At 39.0% G+C, this 12641-nt stretch overlaps 1 protein-coding gene across 1 annotated transcript in view; it reads left to right on the top strand.

Moving 5' to 3' along the window:
- LOC126183425 (TBC1 domain family member 19) overlaps nucleotides 1–12641 on the top strand; it is a 198191-nt gene that overhangs the window by 97588 nt on the left and 87962 nt on the right. The window contains exon 7 of the mRNA XM_049925394.1: nucleotides 2181–2293. Within this exon, the coding sequence (XP_049781351.1) occupies nucleotides 2181–2293 (113 nt within the window). The remainder of the gene's footprint in view (nucleotides 1–2180; nucleotides 2294–12641) is intronic.

Consider the following 12641-nt stretch of genomic DNA (forward strand, 5'->3'; position numbering starts at 1 on the left):
AATAAAGCTGGACAGATAGAAGTCATCTACATATGGTGTGATATTATAGCAAAACTAATAATCTCACAGAGAGAGAATTAACATTAATAATATTTTGTTCTTAAATCTTCATTATAAAAGTAGTACCTATTACATATCCAGAGCTAAATGAAATTACATAGGACTATACTATACAATATGAAAATCAGAAGACATAGCCTGTATGTATGACAGTGGTCTTCAAAGCAATGCTATCCAATAAATGTTGTAAAAGCTACAAAAAGTAAAATATGATACAGTATATGTAACACCCAACTACAACTTGCACAGTCCCAGTATAAGTGAAACTTTTGCTGATACTCAGCATATATACTGGTTGTTTCCTTACTGTCAGTTACATGTAGGGTGCATATATGGTATGGTACATATGGCAATTTAACAATCAAAGCAGGAAAACAATTAATGTAAATATCCCTCTAGTGCAGGGATGGACAGTCTATGGCCAACAGGCTGCATTCGACTTACCATTCATTTTACAGCAGCCTGTCCCTCATAATTTGTTCTTGTAATGGTCTTGTAATTTTTTCCCTTTTTTTACTCGTCTTTCATTTCCTCTCAGAAGGGACAGGATGGGCTTTTATAGAACTTTGTTCTTTCAAGCAGCACCAGTTTAGCTGACATTGGCACAGGGGGGTTCAAAATCAAGGTGGTCATAAAGACGCAACCATTTCTAATTAATAATGTTACACTTTCCACCTTCTAATACCATGTCACCCTCACACCATCCCTACAATGACCCCATTAAGTTTTATTTACATTCCCTCCGCAAACATGCCTTCGCCCACTTCTCGTTATCCACCAGGCCTCAATCTCCGCTAATTTCTAATTTCAATTTGCCGCCGCTCATACCTCACCTGTCTATCAACAACATCTTTGCCTCTGTACTTCCGCCTCGACTGACATCTCTGCCCAAACTCTTTGCCTTTACAAATGTCTGCTTGTGTCTGTGTATGTGCAGATGGATATGTGTGTGTGTGCGAGTGTATACCTGTCCTTTTCTCCCTCTAAGGTAAGTCTTTCCACTCCATGGATTGGAATGACTCCTTAACCTCTCCCTTAAAACCCACATCCTTTCGTCTTTCCCTCTCCTTCCCTATTTCCTCATGAAGCAACCGTTTGTTGCGAAAGCTTGAATTTTGTGTGTATGTTTGTGTTTGTCCTGCCAGTGCTTTTGTTTGGTAAGTCACATCATCTTTGTTTTTAGATATATTTTTCCCACGTGGAATGTTTCCCTCTATATATATATAAAGAAAGATGATGAGACTTACCAAACAAAAGCGCTGGCAGGTCGATAGACACACAAACAAACACAAACATACACACAAAATTCAAGCTTTCACAACAAATGGTTGCTTCGTCAGGAAAGAGGGAAGGAGAGGGAAAGACGAAAGGATGTGGGTTTCAAGGGAGAGGGTAAGGGGTCATTCCAATCCCGGGAGCGGAAAGACTTACCTTAGGGGGGAAAAAAGGACAGGTATACACTCGCACACACACACACATATCCATCCGCATATACACAGACACAAGCAGACATTTGTAAAGGCAAACATTATATTCATTATGTCACATAAAGTTTGTCTTTAGGATAAGAAGAGGTGCACAATACTGCAACAAAAATTTTTGATCATGTACCCTGTATTATAAAATTTATGACAGATTGCAAAGTAAATTTTGAAAAAAAGTTTCTCCTTGACAACTTCTTCTATTGCATAGGAGGATTTTTATTATTATAATGTGTAAAAGGTAGTGGGTAGGAATTTTTAACACAAATCTGTATGTTCTCTTTTTCCCTTAAAAAAATAATCACCATGTAGCCATTAACAAAATAATTTGTGACCTAGTATAAAATGACTTGTTCCACATCATGGTTTCTCCTGCAAATCATCCATGGAACTTGAAACTTAACTAACTAGCTTGTTTGCTCTGTTAATTCATTACTTTTTATTTTCATACAATATAATATGGTACCACACATTTTCAGTGGCATTAGTTACTCAACCCATTTATTAATATTTGACACTTTTTACATGTAGTGCATTCTGATCCATTGCACTGAAATACTGCTCATGGATCCTTAATATAAATTTCATCCTTAACACTGAATATGAGACATAACATTAATAAAAATTACTTTTCCTTAGTGATAGAATCAAATCATGCTCCAGTGGCACAAGAATTCTTGAAGAAGGGCTGTCCAAGAGGCTTGAGAGGTCATATGTGGGCACAAGTCCTTGGGGCAAGTTTAAAACCAACAGTAAGTTGTACAATTTATTTTTAGCTGTGTTTGGGAAACCATTCTTTATGTAATATTGTTTTATTTGTTTTAATTATCGACATTATTTGACATTATTCCTCACAAGCGACTTCTAATCAAGCTGCGGGCCTACTATGGGGTATCGTCTCAGTTGTGCGACTGGATTCGTGATTTCCTGTCAGGAAGGTCACAGTTCGTAGTAATAGACGGCAAATCAGCGAGTAAAACTGAAGTGATATCAGGTGTGGGTGACAATCTGAGCAGTTCTCTTAGGTTGTTCGCAGATGATGCTGTAATTTACCGTCTAGTAAGGTCATCCGAAGACCAGTATCAGTTGCAAAGCGATTTAGAAAAGATTGCTGTATGGTGTGGCAGGTGGCAGTTGATGCTAAATAACGAAAAGTGTGAGGTGATCCACATGAGTTCCAAAAGAAATCCGTTGGAATTTGATTACTCGATAAATAGTACAGTTCTCAAGGCTGTCAATTCAACTAAGTACCTGGGTGTTAAAATTACGAACAACTTCAGTTGGAAAGACCACATAGATAATATTGTAGGGAAGGTGAGCCAAAGGTTGCATTTCATTGGCAGGACACTTAGAAGATGCAACAAGTCCAGTAAAGAGACAGCTTACACTACACTTGTTCGTCCTCTGTTAAAATATTGCTGCACGGTGTGGGATCCTTACCGGGTGGGATTCTTGGAGGACATCAAAAGGGTGCAAAAAAGGGCAGCTCGTTTTGTATTATCACGTAATAGAGGAGAGAGTGTGGCAGACATGATATGCGAATTGGGATGGAAGTCATTACAGCAAAGACGTTTTTCGGTGCGGCGAGATCTATTTACGAAATTTCAGTCACCAAATTTCTCTTCCGAATGCAAAAATATTTTGTTGAGCCCAACCTACATAGGTAGGAATGATCATCAAAATAAAATAAGAGAAATCAGAGCTCAAACAGAAACGTTTAGGTGTTCATTTTTCCCGTGCGCTGTTCGGGAGTGATTTTGGTTCGATGAACCCTCTGCCAAGCACTTAAATGTGAATTGCCGAGTAGTCATGTAGATGTAGATGTAGATGTAGATTTTTATAATTATTGCAGAAAGGAATGACATTTTAAATACAAATGCTATTATGAAAAAATTACATCACTTTTATAGATGCAATTAAGTCATTGTTATCTTTACACATTGAATATAATTCTCAAATCATATTTTAATTAAGTTCTGGGAATAACTATACCTAATCTCTTCCAGATGGCAGTTCTTTAGTTGCATAATTTATTGGTTCTCTGTACTACACACATACTCTGGCATTGAAAAGAGATTAGTTTATTGATCTTTTTCAAAGAATAATTGACAGATTTCAGTTTCATTCTTTTATTTCAAATCCTTCAGCATTCAACTATATAGAGAATACCAGTACTTCTTGATTTCTGAAGTCATGAAAAATAAAACATAGATAGTTAAAACCTTTCCACAGCTTGTACAGAAATCGGACTAATTAAAAGAGGCAAAGGACATAAAAGGGAAGCAGTGGTTGAGAAGGACATGAGACAAAGTGTTATTTAATCTGTACATGATCATGCTGTAATGTAAAATAGAAGAAATAGGAAAATTAATTAAAGTAGTAAAGGAGTTTTGCTATTTAGGGAGTAAAATAACCGATGATGGTCGAAGTAGAGAGGATATAAAATGTAGACTGGCAATGGCAAGGAAAGTGTTTCTCAAGAAGAGGAATTTGTTAACATCGAGTATAGATTTAAGTGTCAGGAAGTCGTTTCTGAAAGTATTTGTATGGAGTGTAGCCATGTATGGAAGTGAAACATGGACGATAACTAGTTTGGACAAGAAAAGAATAGAAGCTTTTGAAATGTGGTGCTACAGAAGAATGCTGAAGATAAGGTGGGTAGATCACGTAACTAATGAGGAGGTATTGAATAGGATTGGGGAGAAGAGAAGTTTGTGGCACAACTTGACTAGAAGAAGGGATCGGTTGGTAGGACATGTTTTGAGGCATCAAGGGATCACAAATTTAGCATTGGAGGGCAGTGTGGAGGGTAAAAATCGTAGAGGGAGACCAAGAGATGAATACACTAAGCATATTCAGAAGGATGTATGTTGCAGTAGATACTGGGAGATGAAGAAGCTTGCACAGGATAGAGTAGCATGGAGAGCTGCATCAAACCAGTCTCAGGACTGAAGACCACAACAACAGCAATTAAAGTTTGGTGAGAAAAAATAAAAATCTTTCAGAATTGCTGATGATTTTGTAATTCTATCAGAGATTGTGAAGGAGTTGAAAGAGCAGATGAATAGACTGGATAGCATCATGAAAAATGAGATGAATATAATAAAAGTAAAGCAATGATAGTGCACTATTCAAATTAAGTCAGGTGATGCTGGGAAAATTAAATTAGGAAATGAGACACTGAAAGCAATATCCGAATCTTGCCATTGGGGAAACAAAATAACTGTTGGTGGCAGAAATAAACAGGATACTAAATGCAAAGTGGCAGTAGAAATAAACCTTTTCTGAAGAAGAGAACTGCATTAATACTGAATATAAATTTCAGTGTTATGAAGTCTGTTGAGGTTTACACTTACTAACACTGTTTATTCCATTTTCACCAGATACACAAATGGTGAACAAAAAGTACAGAACCACACCATCCAAGAGTAGTCTGAGTCAGAGGTAGTAGGTGTCACCACAAATCATGCAGCATAGTATGTGGCTCTTTTGCAGCATCAATGAGAACTGCCATTCCCTACTTATATCAGGCAGGTCAGCAACAGGATCCCACCAGGTGATACAGCGATCACTGTGAGGGCGTAGCTTCTTTCCAGCATTTGTCCTGTGGTGGCCACTAGCAGCTCGCAGTGTCCTCAGTGGTATGGAGAGAAAGTATGAATCAATTTTGGACAGTTGTGATAATTTCATCTCTATGTCTGAGTTGGTTAAATCAGTATTTCAAGGAAGTTTATCTTTGGAGTGTAGTCTTATATGCAAGTGAAATGTAAATGATAAACAGCTCAGACAAGAAGAGAGCAAATGCTTTTGAAATGAATTATAACAGAAGACTACTGAAGTTTGGATGAGTAAATTAGATAACTAACGATGAGGTCAAAGTCCAGAAAAAGTAGGAGAGTGAAAGGAGAATGCTGAGGTGGGTGAGGGAGTTGGCATCCAATAAGGATAGCTCCAAATGAGAACATCAATACTAACTAAGTAAAAATAATCCTGTTCTTCAGTGTATGGGCTACAAAGGGCCCACCTGGGGAAGGCAACTTGCCACCAACTATTTGGAGTAGCCATCACAGATGAACTGTTGCAAACCAAATGCTGAAAAAAATAGGAGAGTGAAGGGAGAGTGTGTATTGTCAGATTGGTAGCTGAAAGCAGAGCACATCTTATCTGATATCCACGCTATGTCCAAATGCCTCGGAGACCCATGTGACCATCCTTCCATACTTTCCATTGGCTGCTGCTGACATCTCTTGCAAAATGTGACTTGCCTGCAATTCCTAACCTGTACAAATTAGTTCTGGCCTGCAACATAGGCTGTTTTTGGTATGCAAGTCATGGGAAAGGCACCACGAACAGTGATGGTACCAAAGAGAAAGAAGAATTTTTAACATCCCATGAACCAATAAAGCACTCCCAAAATTCCTACAAACAGGTGGCAGCTTGCACACCTTTCCCTTTTCCACATGAGTGGTGGCTACAATGTTTACAAGTTTTTCAGGTACTCCCTTTGGATGATGGGCTGCCTGTATATGGGACTTAAGATTTATGGGTGGTTGTTGTTGTTGTTGTTGTCTTCAGTCCTGAGACTGGTTTGATGCAGCTCTCCATGCTACTCTATCCTGTGCAAGCTTCTTCATCTCCCAGTACCTACTGCAACCTACATCCTTCTGAATCTGCTTAGTGTATTCATCTCTTGGTCTCCCCCTACGATTTTTACCCTCCATGCTGCCTTCCAATACTAAATTGGTGATCCCTTGATGCCTCAGAACATGTCCTACCAACCGATCCCTTCTTCTGGTCAAGTTGTGCCACAAACTTCTCTTCTCCCCAATCCTATTCAGTACTTCCTCATTAGTTATGTGATCTACCCATCTAATCTTCAGCATTCTTCTGTAGCACCACATTTCAAAAGCTTCTATTCTCTTCTTGTCCAAACTATTTACCGTCCATGTTTTACTTCCATACATGGCTACACTCCATACAAATACTTTCAGAAATGACTTCCTGACACTTAAATCTATACTCGATGTTAACAAATTTCTCTTGTTCAGAAACGTTTTCCTTGCCATTGCCAGTCTACATTTTATATCCTCTCTACTTTGACCATCATCAGTTATTTTGCTCCCCAAATAGCAAAACTCCTTTACTACTTTAAGTGTCTCATTTCCTAATCTAATACCCTCAGCATCACCCGACTTGATTCGACTACATTCCATTATCCTTGTTTTGCTTTTGTTGGTGTTCATCTTATATCCTCCCTTCAAGACACCATCCATTCCGTTCAACTGCTCTTCCAAGTCCTTTGCTGTCTCTGACAGAATTACAATGTCATCGGCGAACCTCAAAGTTTTTATTTCTTCTCCATGGATTTTAATACCTACTCCAAATTTTTCTTTTGTTTCCTTTACTGCTTGCTCCATATACAGATTGAATAACATTGGGGAGAGGTTACAACCCTGTCTCACTCCCTTCCCAACCGCTGCTTCCCTCTCATGCCCCTCGACTCTTATAACTGCCATCTGGTTTCTGTACAAATTGTAAATAGCCTTTTGCTCCCTGTATTTTACCCCTGCCACCTTTAGAATTTGAAAGAGAGTATTCCAGTCAACATTGTCAAAAGCTTTCTCTAAGTCTACAAATGCTAGAAACGTAGATTTGCCTTTCCTTAATCTTTCTTCTAAGATAAGTCGTAAGGTCAGTATTGCCTCACTTGTTCCAGTATTTCTACGGAATCCAAACTGATCTTCCCCGAGGTCGGCTTCTACTAGTTTTTCCATTCATCTGTAAAGAATTCGTGTTAGTATTTTGCAGCTGTGGCTTATTAAACTGATTGTTCGGTAATTTTCACATCTGTCAACACCTGCTTTCTTTGGGATTGGAATTATTATATTCTTCTTGAAGTCTGAGGGTATTTCGCCTGTTTCATACATCTTGCTCACCAGATGGTAGAGTTTTGTCAGGACTGGCTCTCCCAAGGCCGTCAGTAGTTCTACTGGAATGTTGTCTACTCCGGGAGCCTTGTTTCAACTCAGGTCTTTCAGTGCTCTGTCAAACTCTTCACGCAGTATCGTATCTCCCATTTCATCTTCATCTACATCCTCTTCCATTTCCATAATATTGTCCTCAAGTACATCGTCCTTGTATAGACCCTCTATATACTCCTTCCACCTTTCTGCTTTCCCTTCTTTGCTTAGAACAAGGTTTCCATCTGAGCTCTTGATGTTCATACAAGTGGTTCTCTTATCTCCTGTAGGCAGTATCTATCTTACCCCTAGTGAGATAAGCCTCTACATCCTTACATTTGTCCTCTAGCCATCCCTGCTTAGCCATTCTGCACTTCCTGTCGATCTCATTTTTGAGACGTTTGTATTCCTTTTTGCCTGCTTCATTTTCTGCATTTTTATATTTTCTCCTTTCATCAATTAAATTCAATATTTCTTCTGTTACCCAAGGATTTCTACTAGCCCTCGTCTTTTAACCTACTTGATCCTCTGCTGCCTTCACTACTTCATCCCTCAAAGCTACCCATTCTTCTTCTACTGTATTTCTTTCCCCCATTCCTGTCAATTGTTCCCTTATGCTCTCCCTGAAACTCTGTACAACCTCCGGTTCTTTCAGTTTATCCAGGTCCCATCTCCTTAAATTCCCACCTTTTTGCAGTTTCTTCAGTTTTAATCTACAGGTCAGAGTCCACATCTGCCCCTGGGAATGTCTTACAATTTAAAACCTGGTTCCTAAATCTCTGTCTTACCATTATATACCGATACCTTTTAGTATCTCCAGGGTTCTTCCATGTATACAACCTTCTATCATGATTCTTAAACCAAGTGTTAGCTATGATTAAGTTGTGCTCTGTGCAAAATTCTACCAGGCGGCTTCCTCTTTCATTTCTTAGCCCCAATCCAGATTCACCTACTACGTTTCCTTCTCTCCCTTTTCCTACACTCGACTTCCAGTCACCCATGACTATTAAATTTTCGTCTCCCTTCACTATCTGAATAATTTCTTTTATTTCATCATACATTTCTTCAATTTCTTCGTCATCTGCAGAGCTAGTTGGCATATAAACTTGTACTACTGTAGTAGGTGTGGGCTTCGTATATATCTTGGCCACAATAATGCATTCACTGTGCTGTTTGTAGTAGCTTACCCGCATTCCTATTTTCCTATTCATTATTAAACCTACTCCTGCATTACCCCTATTTGACTTTGTGTTTATAACCCTGTAGTCACCTGACCAGAAGTCTTGTTCCTCCTGCCACCGAACTTCACTAATTCCCACTATATCTAACTTTAACCTATCCATTTCCCTTTTTAAGTTTTCTAACCTACCTGCCCGATTAAGGGATCTGACATTCCACGCTCCGATCCGTAGAACGCCAGTTTTCTTTCTCCTGATAATGACATCCTCTTGAGTAGTCCCCGCCCGGAGATCCGAATGGGGGACTATTTTACCTCCGGAATATTTTACCCAAGAAGACGCCATCATCATTTAATCATACAGTAAAGCTGCATGCCCTCGGGAAAAATTACGGCCGTAGTTTCCCCTTGCTTTCAGCCGTTCGCAGTACCAGCACAGCAAGGCCATTTTGGTTATTGTTACAAGGCCAGATCAGTCAATCATCCAGACTGTTGCCCTTGCAACTACTGAAAAGGCTGCTGCCCCTCTTCAGGAACCACATGTTTGTCTGGCCTCTCAACAGATACCCCTCCATTGTGGTTGTACCTAAGGTACGGCTATCTGTATCGCTGAGGCACGCAAGCCTCCCCACCAACGGCAAGGTCCATGGTTCATGGGGGGGTTTATGGGTGGGTGAGCATTAAATGATTTAAAAAATAATTAAGCATGTGTGAAATACAATTATTATTTAAGAATGTAAGGGGGAGTATAATGGATTACAGGCGGTATGAAATTGCTGGTACAACTTGTCTATCTGGAGCGGGCTTAAGGACCAGTGAAAGCGATGGAACGACAGGAATGAGTTGTAGTGGTGAGGTGACAGGGCCACCGATGTATGGCAGCATTGCCCACAGTGGCTCAGTGTCTCTTGATTCAGGAATCAGTAGTATGGACCTACAACATTCTGCACAATGGGCATTAGAGGTTGCCATAGGGTTTCGTCATACTTTATAGTAGCGTCCAATTTTTGGGGAACCTTTTTCAGCCAGAGACATTAAGTAAATAGTGCAACATGTGCTTGTATTGTTTTCCCTCCAACATTAATCATTTATCTTGAAAGACCATCATTTCCTGCTGCCTTTCCATTCATCATGCACTGAATGGTGTTATACATCTTATCTGCCATTGTTTTACAAATTTCATTGTTTTCTTTATTGCCTATATTCATTTATGATTCATCTCTTGAACACAAATATCTTTGAACGCTGATACAGTTTCCTCTCTGTTATCAAGTATTGTGCCACCTGCCATCTTACTTGATGAAATGTAATGTCTACCAACATAATGAAGTTCAACTATATTTAGTCAGTACTCCTGCTGCTGTCAATTGTTTTTCTTCCTTAATTTCATTGTTTGTTAGTTACTTGTTCTATAGATGATTTGCATCATATCTATTGAAACGATGTGGAATAAGCCATATATGTATGCTTTTCTATGTGGGTACAACTGTATTTACAAAATACTAAATACCTCAGTGGTTTAAGTTTTATAAAAATGAACATATTGTTTTTCTTACTTCCTCTTGAAGACATTTTTGAATAATTTTGTTTAACTTGCCTATAGCTGTCTGTATATCATTATTTTGTTCTGATACTTCCACCTTCAGTTCCAACAGCCAAAGTACAGAGTGCCTCTCCAGGTCTGTTCAGTTGATGAGTTACTATATGATGTATTCAAGTATATAGAGTTGTGTACAGAAGTTAGTTTGATTTATAAACTAGTTTTCTACTGTCCTCCTGTTTGTTTTTTAAACAGATCTGATGATGGCTTGGTAATAATTTAAAACATGATAGTACAATTTCAAAGAATTATTGCTCGAATATATAACAAAAATTATAGAAGACACTCGTGATTTTTCTCTTAGGCAGTGTGCCTAGTCTGTTTGCAATGTGGCACCTGGCCTGCAACATGGGCTGTTGCTGATATGAAAGTCACAGGAAAAGCAGCACAAACAGGTGATAGTACCAAAGTGAAACCAAAAATTTTAACATCCCATAAACCAATAAAGTACTCCCAAAATTTCTACAAACTCTTCGTTCCACAGGAGTGGTGGTTACAATGTTTACAATTTCGTCAGGTGCTCCCTTGGGAAGCAATTTTTCTTCACACTGGTAAATTACCTCAGGGGACAATAACATAATACACAAAGGGAGAAAAATAAAAACAGAAAGTGGATTTAGTGATGTCTCCATCATTAGAAAAAACTTAGAGATAAGTTCAGTAGACACAGATTTTTGTAGACCTAAAGAACACGATGCTCCCAATTAAGTCTTCTATTCATATTTTAATGCATAGGTATTTGGAATAGTACATCATTGACAGCTTTTTCCAGTACCATCCAATAATAATCTTCTGTTGGTCTATATGATTTGAGAGCAACTGTGTTTGTTTGCTTAGGGTCATTGAATTCGAATTCTCATTGAACCATGCCATAACTTCTGAGAACATTTTCTAGACCTTAGCCACATGATTAAGGAAATTATTGATTGCCAATCAAAAATTATGAATTGTCTACAAAAGTGTGAAGTTGCAAGCTGTTTTACAGGATCAAGGTAAATCATTATAAATAGGGATCAAGGATAGTATGACAACATGAGGAAGCGTTCATAGCCACCCAAGATCCTGTACCCCCCATCCACCTTTTGGTTTGGTTTTGTTGATGATATCTTTATGATCTGGACCCAGAGCCAAGACACACTATCATCATTCCTCTACAGTCTCAACAGCTTCATTCCTACTCATCTGGATGCCATGTTTTTATATACTGAGTTTCAGCTCTTCAGTGGCTTCATAAAAAACTCTGTCAAAATCAAGCTTGACAGTGATCAACAGTTTCTCCACTGTGATTGATGTCCTTCCTTCCACACTAAAAAGTCTCTCCCACACAGTCTGGCCACTTGTGCCCAGTATGCTGAAGGTCTTATTAATGTTTACACCAAGAAGCATTAGCCTCCAAACTTGGTCTACAATCAGATATCTTGTGATATTTCTTCATGTGCTCCTAATTCTACAACCATCTTCATGAACAGGAGCCCACTCCTCATTTTTTAATATCACTGCAGACTAAAACATCTTAACCACAGTCTCTATCACATTTTTTACTAACTTTCATCATGCCCTGAAATGGGTAATATCCATCTCACATGTCCCAAAGTGGTTTTCCACTCCCCTGTCTACAAAGTATCCTGGTCCATCCTTATGCCATACCTACTCTCAACACTTTCCACATGAGTTGTATTCTTGTGGAAAACTCAAGTGCAATTATGCACCCACCCAGTTGATCCTCTTCAAGTATTATCAAGTTTATCCTACTCTTTCAGGGCTAGGGCCTTTGAAATCAGTTGTATCATATACCATCTCTGCTACAACTTCTACATGGCATTTTATGTAGGCATGGCCACCAGCTGACTCTCCACCAGAACACCCAGCCACCTCAGAATGATGCTGCGAATCAAAATCTATGCAGAATCCTCACGAATGGGGCCAGCTTTATGAAAAGAGTAGGGAATGGTGTCAGAGTTCTAGTGATTGTCTTGGTGTACTGTTTCTGGGGACATACTTTGGAACTGCCTAGTGCTACTATCCCTGTCTTTCCTCATTATGGGATCTACTCAAACTCCTGAGACAATACTACAGACAATGTCTTATTATCAGCAGGAAGCAATGCCGCAAACCTGTTTGTTAGAAGCCATATAGCCATTACCTTCATACAATCTTCCTTGTGAAGCAACTCAAAATCTCCAGATCTTGGCACCGTTACTAGTTACCATTGGGTGGATGGGCTTGTGTTCTCTATGGAAACAAGAGAGCAACAAGAGTATCTGAGAATCTCCACAGTGCATTCACAACAGAAGACCATCTTGCCACTCCATCATTGTTACAGTTTGCAGTAGCCATATAAACCCTGTCAAAAATTGCCAGTG

Source organism: Schistocerca cancellata, chromosome 1 (assembly GCF_023864275.1).
Source record: "Schistocerca cancellata isolate TAMUIC-IGC-003103 chromosome 1, iqSchCanc2.1, whole genome shotgun sequence".
Classification (NCBI taxonomy): Eukaryota; Metazoa; Arthropoda; class Insecta; order Orthoptera; family Acrididae; genus Schistocerca; species Schistocerca cancellata.